This window comes from Apus apus, chromosome 19 (genome assembly GCF_020740795.1).
Source record: "Apus apus isolate bApuApu2 chromosome 19, bApuApu2.pri.cur, whole genome shotgun sequence".
Classification (NCBI taxonomy): Eukaryota; Metazoa; Chordata; class Aves; order Apodiformes; family Apodidae; genus Apus; species Apus apus.
The window spans coordinates 7,996,786-8,024,505 of record NC_067300.1 but is presented as its reverse complement, the minus strand read 5'-3'; the positions used below and the strand labels follow the sequence as shown (position 1 = coordinate 8,024,505).

Below are 27,720 nucleotides of genomic sequence, written 5' to 3'. Positions count from 1 at the left end.
CAGGAATCCTGCCCAAGTGCTTGGAGCTGTTTTTACCGTGTTGCCACCAGTTGCAGAAGCCAGTTGGCCCAAGAACTGGCCCTTGGGAAAGTTTTGATAGGAATTTCTTGCATAAAGGAGAGGAAACTCCTACTGTGTGGGTGTCCTGCAGCTGGGTAGTGCAAGGTTAGGGTTAGTCTCAGTTTTTCACTATCCCCTCCACAAGGTTTTGTGTTTTCACAGGCACTGCTGAGCAGGGATGGAGTCGATGGCTCCAGCTGCCTTTCCTCCCCTTCCCTGAGCTAGAAAGTTTATTTCTAATATAAGCAGCCACACAGCCACCTAAATATTGGAATTTTTGTAAAGATTTGTTGCAATAGCAAGTGTGTAAAGCTAATTGGTTTCTTGTGTTTCTGCATGCTTCAGATTAGATATATGCAGGTAAGATGCATTGATTCAAATCTTGGTTTCCATCCAGGTGATAGGTCTGAGCTGTTGAGTTAAAGGGGGTAGGCAGGGGGTCTCCCTTCCTGGGCATGATTGTTAAAACCCCATCACTCAATCACCTCCTGAGTTTGGAGACTGCACTGAGAAGTGCAGTAACTCCTGACACATGTTTTCAGCTCCACTTTACTGATGTGAGAGCAAGAGAAATTACTCCAGGAGCTGGGGCTTTGAGGTTTAACCTAAAATCATGAGAACTGGCAACCCTGGCAGGGCACTTGCACAAGTCTAATGTATTATTTATGACCCACTTGGACTCTATTGTGAGTTTCACCTTAAGCAAAAAAAAAACAAAGGGGGAAAACCAACATTTTTATCTCTTATTTCTTCTTTAGTCTTTGGTGATGTAGCTATAATAAATGCCAAAATGTAATGTTTGCCATGTGAAAGCATGTTGAGTAGTACAGCCAGGGTTTCCTCCTAATTTTTTGAGATAAAAATAGTTTCCTTTAACATAAACCAGTAATGGTACTCCCCAGACTTTCCCAACTTGTGTTGGCCATCACTGAAGGCTGAACTGGAGCTCTGCTCCACGTGAGCAGTTGCTGGACAACTCTTGAGAGCATCAGACCATGTGTTGTTTTTCCTTCTTAGAAAATGGGAATGACAGAAGATGACAAAAGAAATTGCTGTTTGCTAGAAATCCAAGAAACAGAGGCCAAATACTACAAAACACTTGAAGATATAGAAAAGGTAAGAACTGAGCCATCTTTCCTCTACCATCACCTTTCTCATCCTCGCTTGATCTTGCTTGAAGAGGCTGTAGGAGTTCTGGCTGTGAGAGCTGGCAGACGTGATGAGGCAGGATTGATGCATTCACGTGTAAAATTGGAGAGCAGAGGGATCCAGAAAACCCACAGTGACAAGCACAAATGTGCAGCCTATGACAGTAGGAGCCAAACAACATATTTTTTCTGATCGCTGCATATTGGAAATAGGCTGAAAACCATCCTGCTGTGTCCCCCCTGCCCTGGGGCAAGAGACTCCCACTCCTCACTCAGCCAGGCTGGTCTTGCTGATAAGAGCCATGCTTGCAGATATCATATCACTTCGATTGCTATGGAATAATTTCTTTATTCTGGGGCATTTTTCAAAAGTGCTGAAGCTGCACTGGCTTGTCGTTGAAACTAATTGGATTAAAAGTAACATTTTGCTGCTTGAATTCATGGGGTTTAATTGGCTTTGATAAATTATTGTTGTGCCTTTCTTTTTAATAAGAATAAAAACGAACACCTCAGTAAGACAGTGGAGTCGTGGATGTGGCTGGAGCTGGAGGTGGTTTCTGCTCCCAGGAAAGCAGCAGGAATAAAGAACAATAGTGAAAATCACTCTGCTATTTCCAATCACCCTAATGCTTTTATTTCCTTCCCTTTTGCAATTATTTACCTCTGTCTGTTGAAAGTTCCTGCAAAGAAGCTGTGAGCAAAACCAGCACAGTGGGATAATATTTCTCATTTTTCATGAAAGTGTCCCAATGTACATGTCATTTATGTAAATAGCCCTTGTTTCTTGGAGGAAGCCACAGCCCTTCTGGTTCAATCTAAAAGAAAAGTTAAATTATCACTTTGATACCCATTAAAAAGACTTGTGAAGGCTCAGGAGGTTCTGACGGTGTGTTGTGAGTAGAGTCCTGTCTTTGGTGTGTTGCATTGGGGGGTTTTTTGTAGTTACAAGTCATGTCGACCTTCCTATTAATATGTATTTGTTCAGAAAGGCATTTCCAATGTAATCACATCATCGGAGCTTTTTCAAGGGCAAAACTCTAGTGAGATAATCAAAGAGCTGCAAAGATGCTCCAGAGCTCTTCCCAACTGCAGGCAAGGACTGCAGCAAGGTGAGGAGCCCATGGGCACCAAAATCCCCCTCCCCACAGACTGAGCAGCTCACCCATGGGGGGGTCTTGCACCTTCCCACACCTGGAAGGGCCACAGGGGGAAGATGCACCCATGGGGGTTCCTGGCTTCTTCTTGGGATCCTGGTACAGCCTGATTTTGAGAATTGTTTTATTGTTGATTATCTTAAAGGTCTTTTCCAACAAAAATGATTCTGTGGTTCTGTGCTGAAAGTGCTCAAATCTGTTAAAACGTGGCTTCTCCACCAGGCAAATACAACTGTTGGCACAGGGAAAAACACTTCCCCTGCATGCAAAACAATTTGCTTCCTCCTCTCCAGTATTTCAATTCCTTTTCCATTTACCTCTTGCAGAACTATATGAACCCACTGAGGCTGGTACTGACCCCCCAAGACATGGAAGCTATTTTTATCAATTTGGAGGTAATGCTGTGGCTATTGTGGCTTGAGTCTTTGTTCTTTTGTTACATCTTTTGTCCTTTTCCTGCTTAAGAGAAGGCTGCCAGATTTCAGGTTAGATTTGTGCATTCATCTGTAGACGTTCAGTGCTTCATGTGCTGTGGAGCTTGAATGGGTTTAGAAGATATTCACTAACACTCAATTTTAGAGTTGGGGATTATATGGACTCTAGGTAAGAGAACAGTTTTATACGGAGGATGTTCCTGGGCTGCTGCTGTGTATTTTACCTGTACTTAGGGATGGTTTGGGCACACCATTTTGAAGGCATTTATTTCTATGCTGACTTGCATGAGGTCTGGGTCAGAGCTCTTCCTCTGCTCCTCCCAGACGTGCAAAAGGGACTTTAATACACATGGAAAACCTGGGGCATTTATCACTGTATAACTGTGTGTCTCCCTAATGGAATTTCACCCTTGTACTCCTGGCTGTTCAGGGCTGCATCTCATCAGAATGACTTATTTTAAAAACAGCTAACAAGAGAAGCAAAAGCAGAGAAAATGACTGTCTGATTAAGTAGTGAATGTGCATTTCTTTAAGCTCTGTTTGCCCACTCACCTTCGACATGTTTAAAGTATTGATTGTTTCTTCGGTTTAGGACCTAATTAAAGTGCACTTCAATTTCCTGAGAGCCATCGATGTCTCTATGATGTCTGGAGGAAGCAGCCTGGCAAAGGTGTTTCTGGAATTCAAAGAGAGGTAAGTAAAGGAAACCCACTCTTCAGGCAGCTCCAGTTTTAACAGATACAGGCTAATATTTGCAGGGCCCATCTTGGAGTTACAGACAGAAATGCCTGTTGTTGCAGCTTGGTTTTGTATCTGCTGTTTGATGCTCTTGGGCAGCTGAAACATCACTCAGTGCTGACACTCAAGCAGCCACATCCAGCCACAGCCCTGCCAGGTTGCTTGGGGCAGTGGCTGGGACATCTCCTCTCTGACCAACCTGGCTAAAACAACATCTCTCTGGTGCATCCTTCTTCCTGCAAGCCTGTCTCTACACTGAAAGTTTGCTGGGCTTGCTGCCTCTCACATAGGACCAACCATTTTTTACATGTGTTGACAAGGATGTGTGGGCAGGGATCAAGATGGGAACACCACGATTATGGTGAGCAAGAATGGAGTAAAAGCTCACTTGCCTTCAAGGGTTTAGTGTCATCTCCTGTGAGCAGCAGCAGGGACTGAGGGGCCTGTGATGTGGCAGGATGACTCCTTTGCAGGGGAGACTTGGCCCTGGTTAGATCAAAGCAGTTGCTCACACTGAAAAATGGTGTGTTTGGCACTGCTCCTGTCCCACACCTACTGCATGATGAATAAATGTAAAAGTTGCTTTGGCAGACATCATAGATTCTGTGTTTTGGCAGCTGCAAGCAGGAATACCCCAGAACACAAAGATAAGGTTAATAAAAGCCTTTAATATCCTTAATACTAATCAAAGGTCTGATTCATTGTGGAATTGTGCCAGGGTGTTATTTCACTCTGATTAAACCAGTGTCTAGACACAGAAATGCCATTCAGAAGTCAATAACTCTAGAAATACCATCTGCATTAATAATACACTGTAAGGTCAGATATTCCATAATTCACAGCACCTCTTTTTAGAAAGGGCATGTTTTCTGGATTAAATGAAAAAAAAATAAAGTTTACAAAGAAGAATGCAAATAGTTTCAAAATACTCATAAAACTCCCCTAGGTGATGTTGATCTCCTAATTCCTGGCTTGGCTCTGTGCATGCCAGTGCCATCCCTAAGGCAAAGCTGTGCATGCAGGAGCAGGGAAGGGACACGGGCAGGAGTTGTGGAGGTGGCATTGCCCCTCAGGGAGATCCTTGTGGCTGTGCAGGAGCAAGAGGCTCTTTTTTTGGCCTGTGACAGCCTTTTAATAAATGTTTGCTTTGTTAATTTGCTGGTGGGAGCTCAGCAGAGCACTTGTAGCTGATGGGAAGGAACCAGCCCAGTTCCTAAGGGAGTTTGCAAGTGACTTTTTAAAGGACCTGAAAGATCCTCATCTGAGAGGCGAGTGAAGGAGCCAGACTGATGGCTCTGAGGTGGCAACAGCAGCTCTGAAGCTGCATTCAGCCTGTGAGGACCTTGGGAGACCTCAGTGTGGTGGGAAGATGCTGCTCGTGGGGAGTTTTGGCTTGGACAATACACAAAAACCTGGCTCTTGCGGATAAGGAGTTTGGATGCAACCTGATCTAAGTAGGCAGAGCCCTTTGCTACATCAGGAAAAATGATGGATAATGCATATTACAGCAAGGAAATTGGGGTGCAGGAGGAGGAAGTGAGCTCACTTAGAGAGAGCATTGTCCCACCAAGAAGGGAATGGGGACCTCCAGAGTCCCTGATTATAAGATCTTCCTCCATCAAATATATCCATGACAAGTAGCTCTCACTTCCCTATGCATCCTCAGCAAAATGATGTATTGCTCCTCTGCTCTGCAGGTTTTGTCCTTTCTTATTTTTGAAAGGAAGTAGTTTGTAAATCTCTTCCTCTGAAAGCTGGAGGTTTGAATTTATGCTCCTGAAGCCTCTTCGAAACTCTCCCGGTGCTGGCAAAGTAGATATTATTGTGCATGTTCAGAAGTTGTCAGAGGAAAAGGGGAAGAATAATCTGTATTGGCTGCTGCTTTGCTAGGGACTGGGCCCCATAAATCTCCTCCTTCAATTCCCCACCAGCATCTGAGAGTCCCACATTTACAGAGTGACACCAGGTCAGGTGCTCCCAGGTTGTCTCCATCGAGAGACGAGGCCCCAGAATAATGGATGAGCTGCAGCGTGTGGTGGAAGATGTGTCTTATCAGCAGCCATGCAGTTAGCAGCAAGGAAGGGGGGGAACCCAAACCTGTCGTACAGGATTAATGTGTGAAGCGGAGGGGAAAGGAGGAATCCAAAACTGCTATGTTTGTTTCAGGTGTTTAAATTTATAGCCCAGGGTATCTATACAGAGCTTCATGGTGTTTGCGAAGGTGGTGACAACCTTCTTTCCCCAAGTTGTCCCTTCTTTTTATGTCTAGGTTCCTGTGGCCCATCCTGCAAGGAGCAATGAGCTTGTGTCCTTGGGCTTTAAGGGGATTTGAAGCCTGTCATTCTCTGATGAGATGCAAATTGTTATCACCCATGTCCATTCTGGATAGTTCTCAAGAATTAGAGAGTTTCTTGCCTTCTTCCTTAGTTGGTGAAATATCTAGAAACCAGCAGAAAGAAGGACACACCTCAGCCATGGTGGTGGCAGTTGTTTTTTGGGCTTTGAGCTGCTGTGATTCAGGAGACAAAGATTTTTGAGGGGTTGAATACACAGGCTTGAGCAAGCTGGATTTGGAAATGTTCTCAGTAAACAGGTGGTTGTTTGGTTTTGAAGCTCATCCCTGCTCTGCCTCCAAGAGCCCTGGGGCTAATGTGGCACAGCTGGAAAACTGGTGCTTGGCCACCAGGGTGGTGTGAGGCCTGGTAAGACATCAGAGGGGTTATGGTGACAGTGTAGTCACAAGAAAAAGCTGACTCACAGCCAAGGAGCCACGGGGTTGGATTGCAGGGGTTGCACACGCTTCCCCTCCTTGTGTTTGAATTGATCTGCAGATCCTTGTTGGGGCCAGACCAGCTCCTGGGAAGAGGTGATGACTGGCATCTTGGGTCCCAGTGCTTCAGTTAGGTCCCAATTTCTTCTCATACTCAGGCTATTGTACCCAGGATGTAGGTACCTCTTGTAGAGCCTCTTTGTAACCTGCTCTAGGGAAGGTCTTCTAGCATGGAGCTGGGTTTCCCTTTATTACTGTGATGCTCTGAAAGCTCTTGGGGAGCTGTGGTTAAAAATACCACACTGGGGAAGAGAGTGATGAGCCATCATACCTCCAAAAACAGGCTTCTCTGGCCACTCAGCCCTTTGTGATCATCGTGAGCTGAAGAATCACCCCCACAGCCTCCAGCTCTGGAAACTTCAAAAGATTTAAATATTAAAAAGCCATGCAGTAAAAGAGTGTTAATACTTTGCTACCCAGTTATATGGGGGAATAGCTGTTTGCCTTGTCCTTTCATTGTATATAAGTGTATATATATATCTTTTATAACAGGTTATAACTGCCAGCAAGTGTTTCCGATTAAATTTGTGATTTCCTCCTCTCCAGGCTGCTGATTTATGGCAAGTACTGCAGCCACATGGAGTACGCCCAGAACACGCTCAACCACCTCCTCGCCAACAGGGAGGACGTCAGGCAGAAGGTGGAGGTGAGGGAGCAGGGGACAGGGGGCTGACCACCCCCTTGGCCTGGGTTTGGGAGGGAATTGCTGGAGCTGAAGGCATGTTGGGAATGTTGTTTGAAATCTCATCTCCTGATTTAACGAGAGGGGGAGGGATTTGGGGGGGCAGAAGGGGAGGGAAGCTGGGGGTTATCTCGTCCTGATCCCCTGCTTGCCCCATCATCTCCTCCCAAACACACTCCCTCTCCTTCCTCCCCTGACTTTATCCAAGTTATAACAACCCAGGAACTTTATTTGCATGAGACTGGCTGTGGACAGATTTCTCTTTGAGTTGTGCATGGAGACCTGGAGGCATGGAGCATCCCAAGCCAGGAGCCACGTGGCTTTCCAAGGTCACCCACAGCAGCAGGGACAGTCAGAGGCCAACCCAAGGCCCCAGGCAGATGCCCGGATTACTCCCCTGTCTGCCTTCCTTAGTGTAAATAGGGGCTGATCCAGATATTAAGTAAATCAAAGGAGCCCCAGAAGGGATGCATTGTTGGAGCTGTTTTTACCCAGCTTTAAATCCTGCTTTGGTCTTGATGCTAATCTGAATTTGCTGGGTTGTCTGTACATGTTTGCCTCAGTTTCTGCAAATGCTCTTTGATTTCCATGCAAAAGTAGCAACACAATCCAGGGATAAAGCTGCACATTTAGTCATTTTTTGAAACATCTTCCCTGGATCTTGCACCAAGCCCCTGGCTGTAGCATCCAGTTGTTCCTGTGCTTTTCCATTGTCTCCCTGCCCCGTGGTAGCTCCCACTCCTCTCCCTGGGGGGCCTCAGCTACGTATCTAAATGGGTCTGGGCAAAGGTGCCAGTTGCAAAACTTCTGTGATCACATTAGCTCATCTTAATGACTTAATGCTTATCAGTGGAGCTGCAGCAGCTGCCTGCGCCTTCCCTCCCAGCCCCTCGCAAATCAAACGCATTAGCTGAAGCCATCGAGGAGGTGAGTTAAGCTAATGCTTTTCATTTGCCATTTCCCCAGGTCTGAGAGCATTCACGTGCTTCCCTAATGAGCAGTATCTCATTAAGCTGGCAGAGCTCTGTTGTATCAGAATGTCTGTATTTCAGGGTCCAGACCCTGTGTTTTATTCCTCGATAACCTTGTTGGCGGGAGCCCTGCCTGGATACATGCAGAGACCACGAGCAGTTGTTCAACCAAACTGACTTTACAGAAGAAAAACTTAACAGCCAATGGACACTGGGGACTTTTTCTGTGGCAGAATCATTGTTTTCCTCTAGCTGCTTCACCACTGCTGTATTGATTTCTCCAACAGGAATGCACGCTAAAGGTCCAGGACGGGAAATTCAAACTGCAAGATCTGCTGGTGGTTCCAATGCAAAGAGTTTTGAAATATCATCTCCTGTTAAAAGTAAGTGTTTCAGCACTGATGCTTCCCTCCAGCTGCCATCTTCACTGCAGCATCTTTCAGCTTTCATAGTGGAGAGTGAATCATTGCCAAATGCGGAGTGAGGGTTGTTGTTTTGTTTTCCCCCTTCAAATGAAATAATTACTAGAGCTACTTAACACGACATAATATTTGTGCTGTGTCTTAAAAGTACAATGACCTAGGGTAATTCTGCACTTGTTAGTCATGAGAGGCAGTTAATGAATATAAAATAAGCTTGCATATAATCTGATTATGTGTGAAATTCCGCCCGTCAACTCCATGTAACGGATCTCCCAAGCACCAGCCGCTTGGCCTGTTCCCCATCCCACGGCTGCAGTTGCCCATATGACATCCCTGCCACCAACCTGGCAGCATGCAGCCCTTGCACACTCAAATTTGTTATTTTTTTTGGTATTTTAAAAACTTTTTCCAGGAGCTGCTCAGCCATTCATCAGACCGACCAGAGAAGCAACAGCTGAAGGAGGCTCTGGAGGCGATGCAGGTACAGGGGGGGTGATGGGGCTGCACTGGGCTTGGGTTGTGACAGAGTGTGGGGCCCCTCTGCTTCTGCACAACAAAAAATTAGATGGAAAAAACACCCAACAGCCTGAGGGAAGGCAACATCTCCTCCTTTTGGACATGCCTGTGTGTATTGATTGCCATTTGATGCGATTGCTTCACAGCAGATCTTTAGTCATCGCTTTTATCTTCCTCTTGAAGCAGCTGGGGGAGCTGGTATTTGTTGACAAGTTACAACTTTTCACTAATTGCTGTTGTTTGTAATAAGGCCGTGCCAGGTTTGGCTCTTAGTTTTGCTTGGAGGGATCTGGAGGAGCTCCAGCCCTATCAGCAAGTCAGGGAGTATTGCAGGAACAGGAGCCCATGTGTGTGGAGCAATCCTTGTGCACTGGTATCCAGGCACTGGTTGGGAATCCTTTTATCAGAGTATTTTTATTTTTTAATAAGTGAAAAATGTTCTTTCCACAAATGAAGACTTCTGGTGTCAAACCTTTGTTTAAAGGGGTTTTTTTTTGAGCTTTCAGCTGAAACCCTCCAAGATCTCAAGAAAACCTTCAGAAAAAAAACAAACCAAACAAAACCAAAAACATCCAAGTGTTTTCTCTCTGGGACACATCCCACACACACAGGCTCACACTGCAGGATCATCATCAGCAGGATCTGACTTGAGGATGACCATTAAATCCAGGTTTTCTCTCTGGAGAGCAGTGCTGGATTCATCCCTGGGCTGGCTGCTGGGTTCCCTGGTCACTTTGTCTTCTACCCCAGAGCAGCAGCTTCAGTAACAACGCTGTGTTTTCCAGCCCTTACTTATGTGAGGTGGCCTTTTCTGCCATGATCCCTGCAAGCCCAGGAATCCAGAGCCCGTTCGTAGGTTACTTTAAAGTCAAGGTTGTTTGAAGGACGTTGCATTTGCAGCTGCACAGCACGTGGCCCTGGCCTCAAACCAGCACTAAACCTGGTGACAGTCGCTAAACCCTGCTAATGGCCTCACAGCACAGCACCCACTGCTGAGAAATAAATGTCTGTTTGCTCTGGCTTTGCTGCACACTCAGCATTTTTTTTATGAAGCTGCCAATAGCCATCAGGGGAGGTTTCTCTGTTTCGTGGCCAGGAGAGCACAAGTGCAGGTCAGAGCATTCTGGGCTCTACAGGGGCATAGAGAGCTGTGTGGTTTGGTTTTAATTGATCTGTAAACCCAGGCTTAATTACAAGCCATGTTTTTCATGGTGAATGTAGCCTTTCTGTCTGCAGTGCTGGCGGGTGGCAAATATTGCTGATGTCTGGGGCAAGAGCTGGGCAGGGGGGTGAATATCTACAGCCAAAGCTACCAATCCCAAAGGGATTCATCTCCCTTTTATTTTGCACAGGTAGTCGTTCACACAAAGCAGGGGCAGGAAGAGGCTGTCCCACTTTATTGTTCCCTACAACTCCCTGAGAGGAGGTTGGAGCAAGTTGGGGTCAGTCTCTTCTCCCAAGTAACAAGCGATAGAACGAGAGGAGGTGGCTTCATGTTGTGCCAGAGGAGGCTTAGATTGGATGCTAGGAAAGATTTCTGTACTGAAAGGGTTGTCAGGCCCTGGAACAGGCTTCCCAGGGCAGTGGTGGAGTCCCCATCCCTAGAGGGATTTAAAAAGCCACGTAGACGTGGTGCTGAGGGACATGGTTTAGTGGTGGCCTTGGCAGTGCTGGGTTAATGGCTGGACTTGATGATCTTCAAGGTCTTTTCCAACCGAAACAATTTTATGATTCTGTAGGATTTGCACTAAAAAATCGCACGTGGGGTAATTTGGTGCAGGTACCAACCCTCCCCCGAGTGGCGGTGGGGATGAACAGGTTACCAGTTAAATCCTGCAACCCCAGTTTGTACGTTGTTGTCACTATTTCAAGTTGTGGTCAATCCTGGGACCTTGCACGGGAGACCTTCTGTTCAGCAGGAGGGAGCAAGAGCTCAGGCACGATGCAGGATGCCACTACATGAGGCTTTTGGGTTTGTCATTCTGCGTAACCATCCCTGCCACTGGCCCAGCGGGGTGTTTGGTGATGTTAGAAGTATTGTCACATAGATTTGTGATTATCATCTGTGATTAACCCTTCTTATGTTGAGAAGCTGAGGAAGGTCTGACCCCGAGGGGATGTCTTAAAAAAAAATCCCGCGTTCAGATTTAATCCAAGTTGACAAGAGCTGTTGTTAGGACACAGAGGCAGGGAGCAGATAAGAAGCAAACAGGCACAGAAAATATGCTCCATGGGGTGCAAGAAGTCATTTTTGCAGGAGGGATAGAGTTCCTTCTCTTTCATGGGTCAAAACTGGGGTAAACGGAAGTTTTCAGGGCAAAACAAGCTTCAACTGTCTCCTTATTTTACGACATAACCTTTGTGTGGTGGGAGGTGTTGGATGCCCAGAGGTGTTGGAGATGCTCTTGGAGTGTCCCTTGGGAAGGCTGGAGCATGAGCACCAGTGCTTGCACCAGCTTGGAAGTGATCTGGGGCACCCGGGGAGGTCAGCGGGGCAGAGCCAGGTCAAATGCAGTTCCCAGCTAACGTGCAGTTATGAAGGGTGACCCAAGCAGTTATTTTACAGGCAGGGATTTTTCAACAGCAGAGACTCACTCCCAGCTTTTGTATCCGTGGGGATGAAGGGAATTACAGCAATAAAAGCTGGGAGAGAAGGATGCTGCTGGGGCTGGGGCTGCCCAGGTCAGGTTTGGGCTGTCGGCAGGTTAAAGCCATGGGTTTGGTTTGCTGTGCTGCTCTGGATTCATGCATTGCCCTCTTCTGGGAAAGAACAATAATTGCAGCACCCGCTTGGTTCAGCAGTGCCAGCACAACAAACCTGTGCTCAGGGTGTCCTGGGTGAATCCTGGTCTGGCTCCTGGGAGCAGAGGGGAGTGTGGCTTCAGGGAGCCGAGGCTGTGTGTTTGCTGCTTTGGTAAGGTCCTCGTTTCATCTAGAAAATAAAACTCTGTATTCACTTCTGCTGTTATTTTTTTGGTTTTGTTGTTTGTTTGTTTTTTTAAGGACTTGGCTATGTACATAAATGAAGTAAAGAGGGATAAAGAGACTTTAAAGAAAATAAGTGAATTCCAGAGCTCTATAGAAAACCTGGTAAGTTGGAAAATCCTCTTGCTTCCAATTTTAATTGGACTGTTAGTAACATACTTGTTTTTTCTGTGCAATTGCTACTGAATCTGATGTGCTACCCAGGAAAGATCTGTTTGTGTTTGGACACCCTCTGATCAGTGACTGGTTTTGCTGACAGTGCAGAAGCAGTTGCTACATTGCAAAGCCATTTGGCTGGGATGGGGGGGTGGCTTTAGGTGGTGATTTTAGACTGAAATTGTTTCTCCAACTTTTTTCTCACATTATTAGTGAAGGGGGGATGCAAGGATTCCCCAGATCTGCTATTTAATGACCTGTCTGCTATTTAAAGTGGATTTTCTTTTGCTGTCAAGAGGATAGAGAGGTTAACTTGAATGTTCTTGCACTTGCAAGTGTCCCAAGGCCCATTAAGAGGAGAAGGGCACATGTAACATGCACCTAATCCCCAAAATCTCAACCAGATACTTTTAGGAGAATCTCATCCCCCAAACTCCAGCGGTGTCAAACACTTGGTCCCAATACTATGCATCAGCCCACCCCGTGCAACCCATCACTCACTTTAGCAGCCCATTAATTTGGTATTCAGTGGCAGAGCTTCAAGCTAACCAGCTTTTTCCCTCCATTTGCCATTTCGCCTCCCATCTGGGAGGGCAGGACTGCTCAGTGGTGGGTGCAGCTGCTCCGCTGTCACGCTTTACACTGGGGTCATGCAATTTGGGGGCTGACACCTGGGATGCTCCAAAAGGGCTGATGGAGGGAGGTTCTGGGGCTGTCCACCCTGAGGGCTTCCCTGTGCTGCATTTGTGGGGTTTAACCTTGACTTCATATGAAAACAATGAACTTTTAATTGATGGTTATTTTTCTTGACCAGCAATGGTGCTTCACAGCAATTTTTTTCCCTCTAAGAACTGTGCAAGGGGATTAATTCCCTATGACTGTGCTGCACTGTGCAGTGTTTGCAAGGGCTTTGGAACTGAAAGACAAACTGGCCAAAACCTCGGGTTGGATTCCAGCCTCCCCAGAATCTCCAGTCTTGGTTCAGGATGGGAATCAAAACTTATAATATCCCTGGTTCTGGTTTGGAAATAGAGAGTATTTTGAGGAGGATTTCCTTTCTGGATCCCAGTTCTTAGAAAAATGCTTTGACTCCTGAGCCTTGCCCTGGCATGCTGGTGCTGGAGCTCCAGGGATCTTCTGTGGTCCCATTCCTGGAGCCGGGGCCATGCTCCTGCATGGGCTCCCAGGAGCTTGTGCAGGGCTGGGGGATGCCCCAGCACACCCTGCAGTTTGGGCAGGTCTGGGTTTCAGTCTCCAAAGCATCATCCCAGCCCTGGCTGCAGCTCTCAGCCCTGCTTTGCTTTCTGCAGCAGGTGAAGCTGGAGGAGTTTGGGAGGCCGAAGATCGACGGCGAGCTGAAGGTCCGCTCCATAGTCAACCACACCAAGCAGGACAGGTGAGTGAGCAGCAGCAGCACTCAGAAGTTTTCCCAGACTAAATGAAGTTTTTCCTTTGTTTGGCAGTTCCCTTTGTGCTTGTTTATTCGGTGATTACCTAAATGTATATGGACAGAAATAACCCATGTGCAATTATAGCAGGGTTAGGGCATCTTGCTGCACCAGCTGGGGAGCTCTGCAGAGCCTTCCAAGTACTTACCCCTCAAATGAGGACCTTAAGGAGATGTTTGACTGGGGTTGCTTATCTACTTGCTTGCTTTGGGCAGGTATTTATTTTTATTTGATAAAGTGGTGATCGTCTGCAAAAGGAAAGGATACAATTATGAGCTGAAAGAAATTATTGAGCTGCTCTTCCACAAGATGACTGATGACCCTATGAACAATAAGGACATTAAGAAGGTAGGTGGACCAGGGATTAGCTCTGTTGGAGAGCATTTTGGAGCTGTTTGGGACAGTCTTGGGTAGTACATTCCCCTTAGCTTTTTAAAACAGAAACAGAACTTGCCAGAAGCTGGAAAATAAATGCTCAGCTTTCAGGGCAGCCTTACAGAGAGCTGGGAAATGTTTATTAATGTGGGCTGGACTTGGTCCTTGACCTCTGTCCTTGCAAAACAGCCCTGGAGAAGCTGGGATGATTGGAGTTAGGAGAGAGAAAGCTGCTCCCTGCTTTCTGGCCTGCTGGCAACGAGGGATGGGCAGGAGCAAACATCAGATGGGGCAGAGAGGAGGGCAGAGAGGGAAGGTCCATCCGGATGCTCTCGCTCCCCCGAGTCACAGGGTGGAGAAGCCTGGAAAGGCAGTGGGAGTGTTACTGACCAAGCTGCCAAAATTGGTACTTGGAATGTGGCTGCCACTGAAGGAACTTCATTTTGGTGATGGTTTGGGGCTTAGTCTGCAGCCATGAAGGAAAACCTCCCAGCTATCAGTGTAGCAGAGACCCATCAGCTTAATCCACTCACGTGGGAAGAAGTGTTGTACAGAGGGAATAAGTGACATTTGGGTAAGAATAGCCAATTATACTACTTGGATGCTGAAGAAATGCTGCTAGTTTTGTGTTTTAATGAAATATATTTCCACTTTGCTCTCCTATGCTTTCTAGTCTCATGGAAAAATGGTAAGCAAAGCAAACCATTTTCTCTTGTGTTTTTCTGTGCAATGTTGTAATGAGACAGACAGAGCATATGTGCAGTGGGCAGGTCAGATGTTCCTCCTGGGCTGTCAGGGAGAGATATAATGGCTGGGGAGGATCCACTGGAGCAGAAAACTCTGGGTTCTCTCATCTGCCACCATAAAATCCTATTTGGCCCTCGTGCACGGTGCCCAGCTGATTCAGGCATCATTAGTTGTGATGTGCAATGGAGCTTCTCTTCTGCCTTCCCTCCTGTTATCTTTGCAAGGGTTCAGCAATCCTGTGGAAGCAGGGACAGGCACTGAGAACAGTTTTTAAGATGCCTGAGTAAAAGTGTGGTGTGTTTTGCTGCTGGGGTGTTGGCAGCACAGTGACCCCGTCAGCTCTCTCTGTTTCTCTTGCAGTGGTCGTACGGCTTCTACCTAATTCACCTTCAGGGGAAGCAGGGCTTCCAGTTCTTCTGCAAGACAGAGGAAATGAAGAGGAAATGGATGGAGCAGTTTGAAATGGCAATGTGAGCACAATGTGGCTGCTCTGACATGCAGTCACCAAGCGCAGAGGGACAGTATTTTGGACCAGCAGGTCACTAGAGACGAGCTCTGATAGCAAAGCCTGTGATGGGGAGGCTTGCTGGATGGGTTCCTGTGCAAAGGGAGCTTGAGCATGAAAACATCTACCCTGAGTGTCTGTACTAGGGTATGGGTGGTGCATCCCAGAGATAACACCTTGCCTTGGTGTCAGGCCATGTGGGAAGCACCGAGGATATTGCAGAAGGAGCTGCTGCTGCAGAGAGCTGCCCCTGAGCACAGCAGGGCTTGGTCCCTCCCTGGTGGCTCTGGGGCTGATGATTGACTTGGGCAAGGGCCAAATACATGAAGGTTGTCCCTGGGGAAGATTGATAGTCAGAATATTCTCTCTGCAGAGTCAAGCCCTGAGTCTGCTTTCACTCTTTATTTCTTATCTGTCCGTGTGGTTTCCAGAGTGTAACTGACAGGCAAACAGCAGCTGCTGGGACAGGTCATGGGTGCAGTGTGGATCATAGGGAGAGGTTGATAACCCCCTGGTCCTTTCCCTTAGGTCCAACATAAGGCCAGAGAAAGCCAATGCAAATCACCATAACTTTCAGATGTACACATTTGAAAAGACAACCAACTGCAAAGCCTGCAGGATGTTCCTGAGGTGAGCACCATCCTTCCAGCTTTTCTGCAGCAAAACAGAGAGAGAAAACGTCCAGGCTGAAGCTGAATTAGGATTTTCTGACTCCCTTTTTTTTTTCTTTTTGCACAGAGGAACCTTCTACCAGGGCTATCTCTGCCCCAAATGTGGAGCTGGTGCCCATAAGGAGTGCTTGGAGATCATTCCTCCCTGTAAGATGGGTAAGTTATTTCATGTCACTAGTGGCTTGTGGCAGGAGGTGAATGCACATGAATGGCCTGAAAGATTTGCTGGAAAGCACTTATGGTTGTTAATACATAACAAAACCTGAGCAGGCTCCCACCCACCTCCCAGGGCTCTAATTCACAAGGGCTGGTGGTTTATAAAAACAACCAAGAAGCAAACTGAACCCCCCCCAAACCAAAGAGCTGGATCCCATGTATGTCAGAGGGTCAGGGCAGATGGAAAGAAAATGACAGAACTTTGTGCAAGTGAGAAAATGTCCTTGTCTGGCTCTGATCCCTCCCTGGGTCTTGGCAACCCAGTGCAGTGATGACTGGAGTGACCCCAGCCTCTGCTTTGTGCTTGCTCCAAGTTCACATGCTTATATTGTTTTATTGATCCCCACAGCATCAAGAGAAACAGAAAATGGTGTTTGTTGCCTGTTAAGTTGACCACTTATTTCAACATTTCTCTTGCAGGTTCTTCAGCAGACCAGGTGCGTTGTTTGAGGGCCCTTTCCCTCCATCCCCCTCTGCCTTGGGCAGAGCCTGTACCCCTGTCCAGGTGTGGGCAGCTCGTGGGAAGAGCTGACACTGGTCTTAAGGGGTTCCCAGTAACAAGGGGGGCAGGACTGGAGGTGGATAGCCTCTCCTCCAGCCTAAAGGTGGCCTGGTCTGGGTGGCACCACAGTGCTTGGGAGGTGCCAGCACTTAGCTGGGGTGAGCACTGGCTCCCAGCACATGCCAGGGAGGTTTTGGGAGGGGGTTTCTTGTCCTGGTGGCTTCGGGCAGGTGCTCATGGAGAGAGCTTAGACTGCCATGTTCTCATGGAGACTTTTTCTTCTCTTTGCAGGACTTGCTGAGTGCTGGACCTGGTAAGGGCATCATTGTATCACAGGAGGGCAAGTAGAGATGGTGTCTGGACTGTGGCTGCAGCACTGGGCAGATGTGAGGGGGAAGATCCTTCCAAAACCAGAAAGGAGCATTAGTAGCTGCAGAAGGGTCCTATGCCACCTGTACAGCAAGCAGTAGGGTGTGAAGGTCTCTCCTCTCCCTGCTTCCCAAAGCAGCAGGTCAGGTCTCCTGCAGGAAGACCCAGCTGATCCCTGGGCTCAGCCACCATCACCGTGTCATTTTTTTGGCTGCATTTGTGCCCCATGGCTGCTCCTCTGGGGAGGCAGAGCTTCTGCAGGTCACACCAGTAAGCAAGGAGAGCCTAGCAAGTTTCCTTGTGCCAGATCATCCTTCAAAGCAGACCAAATGTGTCATGGCAGGGAGATTTGTTGGTGATGGGGAGCATCCTCCTACTGGCAGGTGTCCAACGTGCAGCAGGGATGTGCAGCTCCAGGCACTGCCCTCTGATGGGCCAGGAGTCACCACGGTTACCACATATTTTTTCTTTCTTAGTTTTCCTTTGCTTAAAACTAGCCTAGACACTGTGCTGGGCCTGCCCTGCCCGTGCTCTGGCTTGAAGGAGAAGGAACAACTTGTTTTTGTGCTTCTTCTGATGAAGCTAAAGCCAAACTTGGCAAGAAGAAACCTGAAACAAATTGGTCGTTAAAAAATGAAAACAGAGAGTGCTCTGGCTGGGGAGGGGCAGAGGTGGGGATGCATTTTTGAAGATAAACACTGTGGTTTTGGTGCAGCAGGAGAAGCTTATTTAACGTGCAGTTGTCAGTGAGACATCTGGACTTTGACTGTAAGTTGCAGGGGCATTTGGGTCCCAGGTCCAACTGGCAGCCAAGTGTTTTCTGGTCCTGCTGGCAATGGTGGGTGTCACCACTGAACCCAGTGGGGTTTGGTGTCATCTGGGCATCACCTCACGAGAACCCATCTGCCACAGTGAGGTTCAAGTCCAGGTGCAGGGCTGGGAGCTGGAGCTTCAGCTTGGCTCAGACCTTCATGAGTTTATTTTTGCTCAGAGAACTCAGCCATCCATGTAACTGCAGGAGCTGAGGCTGCTCTCTGTGGGCACTGTTCCTTTCTGCTTTCACGCTTTCTGCCCCAAAATCCTGCCGGTTAGTGCCTTAGATTTGTGGTTCACAGGATAAGGAACAACAGGCTTCAGGGGGGTGTTTTATTTTGTCTTTTCTTAGCAGGGACTAGATGATGAAACTGTTTTGCTTTTCTCCCAGGTCCTAAAATGGTGGCGCTTCAGAATTACCATGGGAATCCAGCCCCTCCTGGGAAGCCAGTGCTGACATTTCAAATTGGGGATGTAATCGAGCTACTGAGGGGGGACCCTGACTCACCATGGTGGGAGGTGAGAGTGTTTCCCCTTAAGAAATTCCTAGGAAGTTCCCAAACCAGTGCCCTTTTATTTGTGGGCTTTCCCAGAGCCCAGGAGCAGTGACCGTCCTCATCCCTGCATGGCAAAAATGTTGCTCCCCGATGTGTGTCCTGGTCTGATGCTCAGAGACCTTTGCCTTTGCAGGGCCGGTTGCTGCAGACGAAGAAGTCAGGTTATTTTCCCAGCTCGTCAGTAAAGCCCTGCCCCGTTGATGCCAGGGTAAGTGCCAAAGAGGAGAGGGAGCTGGGATCACCAGGGTGGGCCCTGGGGGCTGTCGCAGGAGGTGCTGCTCCAGCGGTGCCTGTTGTTCTGCTCAGCCTTCTCCTTGAGACCTTGGTCCTTCCAGTGAGTCCCTGGACCTTGAATGAGGCCTGTTGCCGTGGCCAAATTAGCAAGGAAGTAGGTCCATCATCCCGTGGTGGCAAATACCTGGTCAGGTTGGTCTTGACCTCATATGCACGGTTGAGGTTGGCATGACCAGGTCCAGACCCCATTCCTCCTCTGCAGGGCTGAATTAGGAGCAGAGCACTTGAGATCAGTCACAGTGCAGGAAAACTGCACTGCTTTTTTTTTTTTTAATTAAGTTTTAAACTAAGTTTTGTGATGCTGTCACCTGCTTCCCAATTTAAAACCACTTAGGGAAATAAACTGCAGCATGCTCATACAGCTGAGAGAAATGCTCAGCTACAACACTGCCCTCCTCTGCCGAAGCCAGTCATTTGGAGACAGCTTGGCAGGCAAAAAAAACCCTGCTGTGATGAGGAGCACAGGGCCATGGTTTGAGCCTGGTGCTCCACTGGCTCAGCAGCACTAAGCAGTGTGATGGTCTCTTTGCAGCCTCCCAACAGCCGGCCGCCCTCCCGGGAGATCGACTACACGGCGTACCCGTGGTGAGTCGCCCTGCCTCAGAGGCAAAACCAGAGCTGCTGGTTCCTCTGCCTGTTTTCTGTGCCCAGAAAAAAAAACATTTTGGGAGGATGGAAGTAATTCCTGCCTCGGTGGGAGAGGCTGTGCTTGCCTTGCCTCCCTCTCCTCCCCTCCAGCTCCATCCAGGTTTGCAAATTGATGAGGCCAAATTATCCGCACTCCCCAGCTCTCGCTGAAGCCTTGTTCACCTGGGATCCACTTAGTGGAGTTTTCTGGGTGCCCTGGAAACTCAAGGGCCTTAAAAGGGAAGAGGCTGCACTCTGCATCACTCATCCTCTCTGTTCAGTGGCTGAGCAGCTTCTTCTGTGTCTCTCAGCACTTCCCTTTCTGCATAAGAAGTTTTGGATGAGACCTGTTTCTCTACTTGCCCACCCTTGATGCCTTTAAACAAGATGTTTTGGATTTTTATGTCTAAAACATGCTGGTTTTAAAGATACAAGTTAATTTTTAGTTAAACCAGTTGATTAACCACTTGGCTCAGGTTTGCAGGGAACATGGAACGGCAGCAGACAGACAACCTGCTCAAGTCCCATGCCAGTGGCACCTACTTGATTCGGGAGCGGCCGGCTGAGGCCGAGCGCTTCGCCATCAGTATTAAGTGAGTAATAATTTAGTCATTTAGTAATTAAGTACTACTCACACATGGAGACAGGGCTGGAGCACGTAGCTGCGTTTTCTCGACTGCCTTTGCAACCATTTGCAGGTTCAATGAGGAGGTGAAGCACATCAAGGTGGTGGAGAAGGACAACTGGATTCACATCACAGAAGCCAAGAAGTTTGAAAGCTTGCTGGTAGGTTTCTTTAGACCTTTTGGGGGTGTACACCATCCCTGCAAGGCATGCAAAGGACGGTAGAGACAGCTGGGTGCCTCTCCATCCTTCCCCAGGAGCTGGTTGAGTACTACCAGAGCCACTCTCTGAAGGAGAGCTTCAAGCAGCTGGACACAACGCTGAAATACCCCTATAAGTCTCGGGAGCGCTCTACCTCCAGGACCTTCACCCGCTCTCCAGGTAAAACCCAGCTCAGCCACGCGAGCTGGCACCATTAAACCCCTGATGGGAAATCTCAGCTTTTCACGAGGTGTAGGAGCACTCTCTGGACAAGGGGATTTATAGCTTTGCTGTAGGGCTTAAGCCCCCTCAATTTCCACATGAGTTTCCTGCTCAGCTGGTGGCATTTTGAGGACAGGTCTCACAGGAGGTGACAGGGCCTGGGGGATCTAGCCAACATGAGCTTTTGTGCATGTGATTTAATGGATCCAGTTCCAGTGTCACTGGTGATGGTTTGAATTCCAGTGAGACTCCTCTAATGGAGATGATGGGAGAATGGTAAGTCTGTGCCTCAAATAACAAGAAAAAAATCAAGGAATCAAGGGAAGGAAAAATGTGCATTAGTGCAAAATGCTCCGTTTTATCTAAAAGCCTGAGTGCAAAAGAACTTCGATGTGGGGAAAAATGCATTTTGTAAAAGAAGTTTTCCATGTTATGTTTTAAGAAGAATACTAAAGGAAGGTGGGTTTTAGAAGTTGGTTAAATATCTTCTCCAATAAAATACAACCCCAGCATGACTGACTGCAGGGCTGTGGACAGACCTGCTGCCAGCTGTCCCAGCTCTGAGCCACCCCCAGAAGACCTTCTGCATGCTTTGCCCTTTATTTTTCTGTCAGCTTTTAGAGCATTGTGCATTACAATATTTATTTTTTTTAATTTCCTTTTTAATGGGTGTTTTGCCTCTTTCTGTTTCTCTCTAACCTCTTTGCAGCCTCCTGTGCTTCCTACAACTTTTCTTTTCTCAGTCCTCAGGGCCTCAACTTTTCTTCTCAGAGCTCCTCCAGTCCCTTCTGGTCAGGTACCAGTGCCGGAGAGACTTGCTGCCTTCCCCAGGCTGCAGTATCCCCAGCTTGAAAGCCATCACCAGTGGGACCTGCAGGGTCCCCCCTGTCACCTGCAGGCAGTCCAGGGGGTCCCCAGTGCTGCCCTGGAAATAAATTCATTAACCATGGCTGGAAGCAAAACACACTCCCCCCTCTCCCTACAATCAAGGCATGGAGGAGATGGAGTTGTCACTATTTGAGAAAAGGGGGTTAAAATTGGTGAAAAAGTGAATCTAGCACTTTGGGATCTCATGATGTACTTCAAGCTCAACCTGTTTAGCCTGTGTGTTTCACCAAACCAGCATTGGCATCACACCATCTTCCAGACCGTTCCTCCTTGCCCTACAAGGAGAACATCTCAAAGTCCAGTGGGTTTTGAGCTCTGGTATCTGAGGCTGCTCAGGAGCCCCTTGCTGAGGAGACAGCAAGTGGAACCTGCCCTTGAAATGTATTCTGTGGCTCAGCCTCCCTGCAGGGAGTGCAGTGGTGCTCTGGCCTTTGGACCCCATTGATTGAAGTGTGTTACAGCCTGGTGTCTGCTTGGCAGGGATCAGAGCAGACCCAAGCCAGCTTATGTCTTCCCACTTAAGCTTTTACCTTTTAAGCTTTTACCTTTCAGCATTTTCTTTAGGCTGAACAGGGCAAATCATTGGCAAAGCCACACGTGCTGCCTTTGGGAAGAATGCTTAACTGTGGAGCATAATTCTAGGAATCTGGGATCCTTTTAACTTCATATTGCAGGAAGTAATTTGTGCAGCAGTGGGCTCTGAGCAAGACCCTGATGAAAAAGTTCAAAGCTGCCTGGTTTCTCACTCCATTCCTTGGCCTGGCTGCCTGGTGAGGCTGGACGAGCCCTCCAGGGACTGCACGTTGTGTGTCTGGACTGTCTCCATCGCCATCCTCATCTCCTTCCATCCCCAGAGCTGAAAACCCGGGCAAAGCTTTTCTTCAAACTTAGTTCAACCTTGGTTTGCAAACTTTTAAAATTGAAATTAATCCTCAGGATTCCTGGAACAAAAAAGGGCAGTGTCATAAAAACATGATGGCCCTTTAGGGTAGGGGGTTTTAATTTAATTTTTTCTTCTTTTAATTTTTTTTGCAAACTTCAGAGAAGGTGCATATTCCTCCTCCTCTGCCCATCCCATCTCTCCCACTGTTGCTCTCCAGCCTTCCTTCCCTCTCCCCAGATGCTGGGACAGGGAAGCTGAGCACTGCTCCTGTCTTTCCCCTCTGGCTGCTGCTCCTTTTGTGCCTCCCCCAGCATCCCCTGCCTGAAGTGATGGAGATCCTTGGTGCTGAGGCCGTGTTGGTGCTGGCAGAGGCTGGATCCCAGGATGGCTCACAGGGCCATGCTTTCTGTCACAAGCTGCTGGGCTTGCAATGTGCTTTTGCACCTTTTGGTCTGTAGTGGGACCAAGTTTCCAAGGGCCCTGGCTGCTCCCAGGCAGGGACAGGAGTGGGGAGGACACCAAGTTAGCAGCTTATTCCTCCTCATGGCAAAACATACAGGTTTTGCTCAGCATTTCTGGGAGAATCGAATCCAAATAGCTCAATTTTTCATAGTTTAAATACAAGCTAATTTATCAAGTCTTCTTTTGACGAGGTGGTTCCATCAGATGTTGGGAGCTGTGCTGCAGCCAGACACAATATTGATGGTGCAGCAGATTTTTTTCCATGATTTCATTGTTAATGCTCACGTATTTCTATGAAATCTTTTCTTTCACCACCTCCTTCCCTTCTCATAAGTGCCCCTCACCCCAGCAAACCCCACTAGGCCCTTTCTGGACTCTCCTGGTCAGCAGAGAGGGGCTTCCCAAACCCACCAAGCTCTTTAAAACCCATCAGGAATTCAGTATAACCCAGACCAACCCAGTCTGTGCAGGGCTGAGCAATTTGGGTGAGGCCAGCCCTGCCATCTGAGATATCCATGTCGGGACATTGCAGTGGGAGGCAGCGCCATGGTGGAGAACCCAGGTTGAACCTCACCAAGCTTTCCCCAGGCTTTGGCCAGTGCCGTGTGTCAGGGCAGCTCCCAACTCCCTCTGCTTTGTCCCCTGGCAGTGTTCACCCCACGGGTCATAGGGACGGCGGTGGCACGATACAACTTCGCGGCGCGGGACATGCGGGAGCTCTCGCTGCGAGAGGGCGACGTGGTGAAGATCTACAGCAGGATTGGTGGGGACCAGGGATGGTGGAAGGGGGAAACCAACGGAAGGGTGAGTGCATCCGGATGATGTCCCACCCCATTTCTGCACCACATGGTCCTCCCTGCTCTCAGTCTGCCCAGCCTGCTGTCAGGACAAGAGAAGGCAGGGGGGACACACCCCACTCTGTCCTTGTCTTTCCAAGCAGTGGGATTGGAACTAGATAAGCTTTAAGGTCCTTTCCAACTCAAACCAGTTTGTGATTCTGTTACTCTGTGATTCATGCTCTGATCCCCACATATTGCAGGTGACCCATGTGTCCAAAGCAATATACAGTTCCTAGCTCCATCCCAAATCAGGGTGATGGCTGTACCACCTCCCCACTACCACCATCCATCGGGATGCAGGTGCATCCAATGCTGTACAAATGGTTTCCTGGGAATGGCGCATGGTGGGGAGGGAATAGTCCTGGTGACAGGACAAGAGGTAAACTCCAGCTCACCTCTCCCCTTCTGCAACAGGTTGGCTGGTTTCCCTCAACGTATGTGGAAGAGGAGGGAGTGCAGTGACGGCAGGGATGCCTGCTGGAAAGTCGCCGAGCGCCCAGAGTGAGCCGCTGCAGACCGGGCACACTTGTCCTCGCCTCCCAGGACTGTTCCCGTGGACTTTAGCAACCCGATCCTCTGTACAGTGTGTGTGTGTGCCCGCCAGGGCCACCCAGGGCCCCGCTCCTCCCACGTCTGTAGAAGATGGATGATCTGTGGGACAACATTCGTGTAGCAGCTGCAGAAGAGCCCCGGGAAAGCTGCGCTCCCCTGCATGGACAGAGCTGAGAGACTCTGCGCGGTGCCCACCAGAGGATGGGGTCGAACCCCTTTCAGTAAAGGTGTTTTAAAAACCACCGTGGTGATGGTGGTGGGAGGGTGAGGATGAAGGTTTGTGCCTGGGCTGGTGCCCAGGTGTGGCAAGGTGAGAATTTGGGGGTTCCTAAGGGGAGGGAGCGATTCAGATGACATGGACCCCTGCCGTGCTGCTCAGGTGGGCTCCTCGGGTCAGGATTTTTGGCAGTCTCCCTGGCAGCACCAGGCTGCAGCAGGGGCAAGGGGACAGAGTGGGGACACCCCACCTGGAACAAGGAGACAGCTGTTGATCATCTCTGAAGGATGCCAGCTGTGAAACCAGGAGTCCATTTTGACCATCAGATAGAGGCTGGAAGTGGACCTCCAGGTCAGCCAGGAGGGGAAGGAGCCACTTTGGCATCCCAAGCTGTTTTCTTTCCAACCACCTTTGGTCCCAGCGGCCTTGATGCAGGTGGAGGCAGCAGCCCAGGGTGCAAACTGGTCCCACTGGTGAGCAGGAGGTCTCGGCATGTTGCAGGACTGGAGATGTGCTTTGCCACGCAAGGGTTTTGGAGGACACCAAGGCAGCAGGTACATGCGGAGGTGTGGACAGGAGCGTTCGTCCGTGGGTCTGTCCTGCTCTTGCTCCCAGTTTGGTCCTGCTGCAGGCAGGACCGCCCAAGCCAGGGTGATTTTTCTTGCAGCCGTGACACATCCCACCTCACTGAGCTGGTGGGAGCAAACCCACCTGAACAAGGGCTATGGTATCAACTCCTGATTTCTCTCCCCAAGTTGTGAAAGCGTCTCTTCCTCCTCTGCTGTGTGCACTTTTGGAGGCTGTCAGCGTTGCCTCCTCTCTTCCTCCCACAGGCTGGTGCTGCTGTCAAGTAAAGGTCTGTCTGTCTGGGCATTGCTGCTGTGTCCTGAGCACTGTCCATGCAAGTCTGTTCTTTCCAAAGTGGTGGGTAGGCAGAGCTGCCAGGTGGGAATCCTGGCCATTGTCTTCTGCTGGGCACTGGTTTTGCTCTCCAGCTCCAGAATTTCCTTCCAAATGAAAATACAAATCCATGTGTGGGTGTGTGACAGGGAACAACTTCCCTCTCTCTAATATCTGAGCCCCAGGAGATGCCTCCAGCTGGTGCTTCTGTGCACCTGATGTTATTCCCCTGGGATTTGCGGTGTTCCTGCCGTGGGGCACCAAGTTCCTGGGGTGGGCTCTTGGCATTGTGCTGGCAAAGGTCTGGGAGGTGCCAGCCTTGGGTAGGTGATGCCCTCAGTCCCTGGCACTGGGATACCACGGCTGCATCCAGAGCCTTGCTGCAGCAGTGCTCTGCTCGGGATAATAAACTGAAGAGTTTGAGGCTTTCAAGGGAAAGATTTTAACTTGGAAATTAAATGCTGTTTCTCAATGACAAGCCCAGAGCTGCCCTGGCTGGGGCAGGTGCCCACTCTAGAGTCTTGCTCTGCAAGGTGATGGGGGGGACAGAGGGGGCTGGGGGCTTGCCCAAGGTACTGTTTGGTGCTAACCTTTCCCAGCCAGCCCCTGGCTGCTTAGCTCGGGGTACACTCAGGGGGGAGCTGGCAATGCCCCGCTCCTTGGGTGTGAAACAAGGGGCTCTGCTTATGTTTCTGGAGCCCTGCTGGAGCTGAGGGGGGGTGGATGGGGTGGGTGAGACACATGAGCACACACCCGAGACAAACTCACAGTAGCTCATCTTAAGCCTCACATCCCAAAGCCTTACATGACCCTCCTGTCTCACGTGGCTGGTTTTGTAAGGTGGGAAGGGCATCCCCTCTGGAAGAGCACATACTGTGTCCTGGGGGCCATGGCACCATCTCTCCCTCACAACCCCAAAGGGATCCCCAACCTCCGCCGCACCCTGCACTCCCCTCCCAGCCCTGCCAAATCCCCCTTCCCCCTGGAGAGCTCTCCCTCTTGTGTTTACTGTTGTAAGAAACTTGTTTGAAAAAAAAAAAATACTGTTTTGTTTGTAAGTAATTATTCAGCCATTTGCCACAATATATATCTGTGAATAAGAAAGGGAAATGTTTTTTTATGATGGTGAGAAAATTGTATATATATTTTAGTTCATCGCAGATCATTCAAAATTGCAATGGGATACGTTGGAAAATAATATGTAAATTCCTTGGGATTTTCCTTTGCACTGCACTAACTGGGGTAGGGTGGAGGGGGTCTAAAGATAAAACTGTTTATGGAATAGTTTATAGCTGGGGATTTGGAAATCATTTGGAATAGCTTGTAATGCTTGAATAGGAACTTTAGCTGCTACTTAGAATCCCTTCTGCATGTGGTTTTTCAAGACCTTTTTAAGTTACAATACATCAAAGTAAATTCCAAAAGGAAAAAAAAATAAAGTGTAATTTTGCTGGTAGGGTTTTTTTCTTTTTCCAGCCATAGTATTTATTGTGCTGGTGAGCTCGTGTGGAGTTTGTCACTAAAGCCCCCTTGGCTGTGGGGGAGCCAGAAGGGAGGCTTGGTCAGTCCAGGGGACACACGTGCTCATGAGGATGGATCTTTTCCTGTTCCTGCCGTGAACCGTAAGTGTTGGTGCCCCTTCCAAAACTCAGAGGAAACCCTTCCTGCAGTGCCAGACATGGCTCTTTGCAGCAAGGCACCACGGAAGCTGACCACTCACCTCTCAAGTTCCTTGTTTCTAGAGCAGCTGCTGTGCGGGCAGTTGTCCCGCACTCCTGCCCACTGCTTTTCCTGAGGCTCCTCTCCCTGCCAGGGCCCAATCACTGCAGGGTGAAAGAAAGAGCGTGATTTTCCATGGCTTTTAGTCACTCCCAAGTATAATGTTTCAGAATCCCAGTTGGCCCTGCAGCAGTGTTTTCCATAGCAATGACAGAAATTGCACAGTTGCTTCTAAAATACATGAGGCATTGCTGGAGGTTTCACCCCAGAGCAGGAACATGAGATGCTAGAGCTGCCATGTCATTTAATTAATAATAACATTAATTTTTTTCTACTCTTGGGGTCCCCGGTGCTTCCTCTTTCGTGCTTCAGCTTTCACAGGCTCAGCTGAGCAGGACTGTAGTGATGAGCGCAGGCGTTTTACTGAGACAAGCAGGACATGAGCTGAGCTCTGACTTTTGGGTGTGGATTTGAAAAGATGCTGCTCAGCCAGGTGTTCAGTCTGGGCTGTGGGAATGACCCCAACCTGGGATAAATCCTTTCCCTGTGGTTGCTGTTCAAAGAGAAGCTCTTCAACATGCACCAGGTATGAAATTCCAGTTTTGGTACCTGGGTGCTTTCCTGCAGGTGATGAGCATCAGCCCAGCCACAGCAGGTTGGGCATTGCTGGCAGATGCCAAAGGCAAAACTGCAGCACTAGAGTCTGGAGCAGACTGAGGGCTGCAAGAGTGGGGAAGGGCAGAAATCTGCTGCCATGCAAGGTCCTGCCTCTGGGGCTGGCTCCTCCCCGGCAGCTGGTGACATCCAACCCTGGGGGGTGGTTGCAGCCTGGGCCAGGTGGGTGCCCCGACAGCTGCCTCTGCTTGGCTCTGTGTCCAAACCTCCCCTCTGGGCTCGTCACCAAGGCAGGGATTGACACCCTGGGGATAAATGGGTGTTTATTCTCCATGCCCAGCCACAGCCGGTGCCGTAACCAGACTAGGAGCAGCATTC

General features: G+C 48.8%; 1 protein-coding gene across 2 annotated transcripts in view; it reads left to right on the top strand.

Annotated features, from left to right (window-relative positions):
- Nucleotides 1–26,464, top strand: part of VAV2 (vav guanine nucleotide exchange factor 2) — a 132,028-nt gene extending 105,564 nt beyond the window's left edge. The window contains exons 6-28 of one of the 2 annotated variants that reach the window (XM_051636804.1): nucleotides 1,078–1,176; nucleotides 2,689–2,757; nucleotides 3,389–3,489; nucleotides 6,911–7,010; nucleotides 8,305–8,400; nucleotides 8,852–8,920; nucleotides 11,959–12,045; nucleotides 13,407–13,492; nucleotides 13,760–13,892; nucleotides 15,027–15,136; nucleotides 15,700–15,801; nucleotides 15,910–15,998; nucleotides 16,479–16,495; nucleotides 16,852–16,873; nucleotides 18,134–18,261; nucleotides 18,433–18,507; nucleotides 19,126–19,178; nucleotides 19,697–19,813; nucleotides 19,919–20,006; nucleotides 20,102–20,225; nucleotides 20,977–21,063; nucleotides 23,150–23,304; nucleotides 23,754–26,464. In XM_051636804.1, coding sequence (XP_051492764.1) covers nucleotides 1,078–1,176; nucleotides 2,689–2,757; nucleotides 3,389–3,489; nucleotides 6,911–7,010; nucleotides 8,305–8,400; nucleotides 8,852–8,920; nucleotides 11,959–12,045; nucleotides 13,407–13,492; nucleotides 13,760–13,892; nucleotides 15,027–15,136; nucleotides 15,700–15,801; nucleotides 15,910–15,998; nucleotides 16,479–16,495; nucleotides 16,852–16,873; nucleotides 18,134–18,261; nucleotides 18,433–18,507; nucleotides 19,126–19,178; nucleotides 19,697–19,813; nucleotides 19,919–20,006; nucleotides 20,102–20,225; nucleotides 20,977–21,063; nucleotides 23,150–23,304; nucleotides 23,754–23,801 — 2,055 coding nt within the window. In that variant the 3' untranslated portion in view covers nucleotides 23,802–26,464. The remainder of the gene's footprint in view (nucleotides 1–1,077; nucleotides 1,177–2,688; nucleotides 2,758–3,388; nucleotides 3,490–6,910; nucleotides 7,011–8,304; nucleotides 8,401–8,851; nucleotides 8,921–11,958; nucleotides 12,046–13,406; nucleotides 13,493–13,759; nucleotides 13,893–15,026; nucleotides 15,137–15,699; nucleotides 15,802–15,909; nucleotides 15,999–16,478; nucleotides 16,496–16,851; nucleotides 16,874–18,133; nucleotides 18,262–18,432; nucleotides 18,508–19,125; nucleotides 19,179–19,696; nucleotides 19,814–19,918; nucleotides 20,007–20,101; nucleotides 20,226–20,976; nucleotides 21,064–23,149; nucleotides 23,305–23,753) is intronic. The other variant, XM_051636803.1, reaches the window with a different exon arrangement.
- Nucleotides 26,465–27,720: the final 1,256 nt, after the last annotated feature.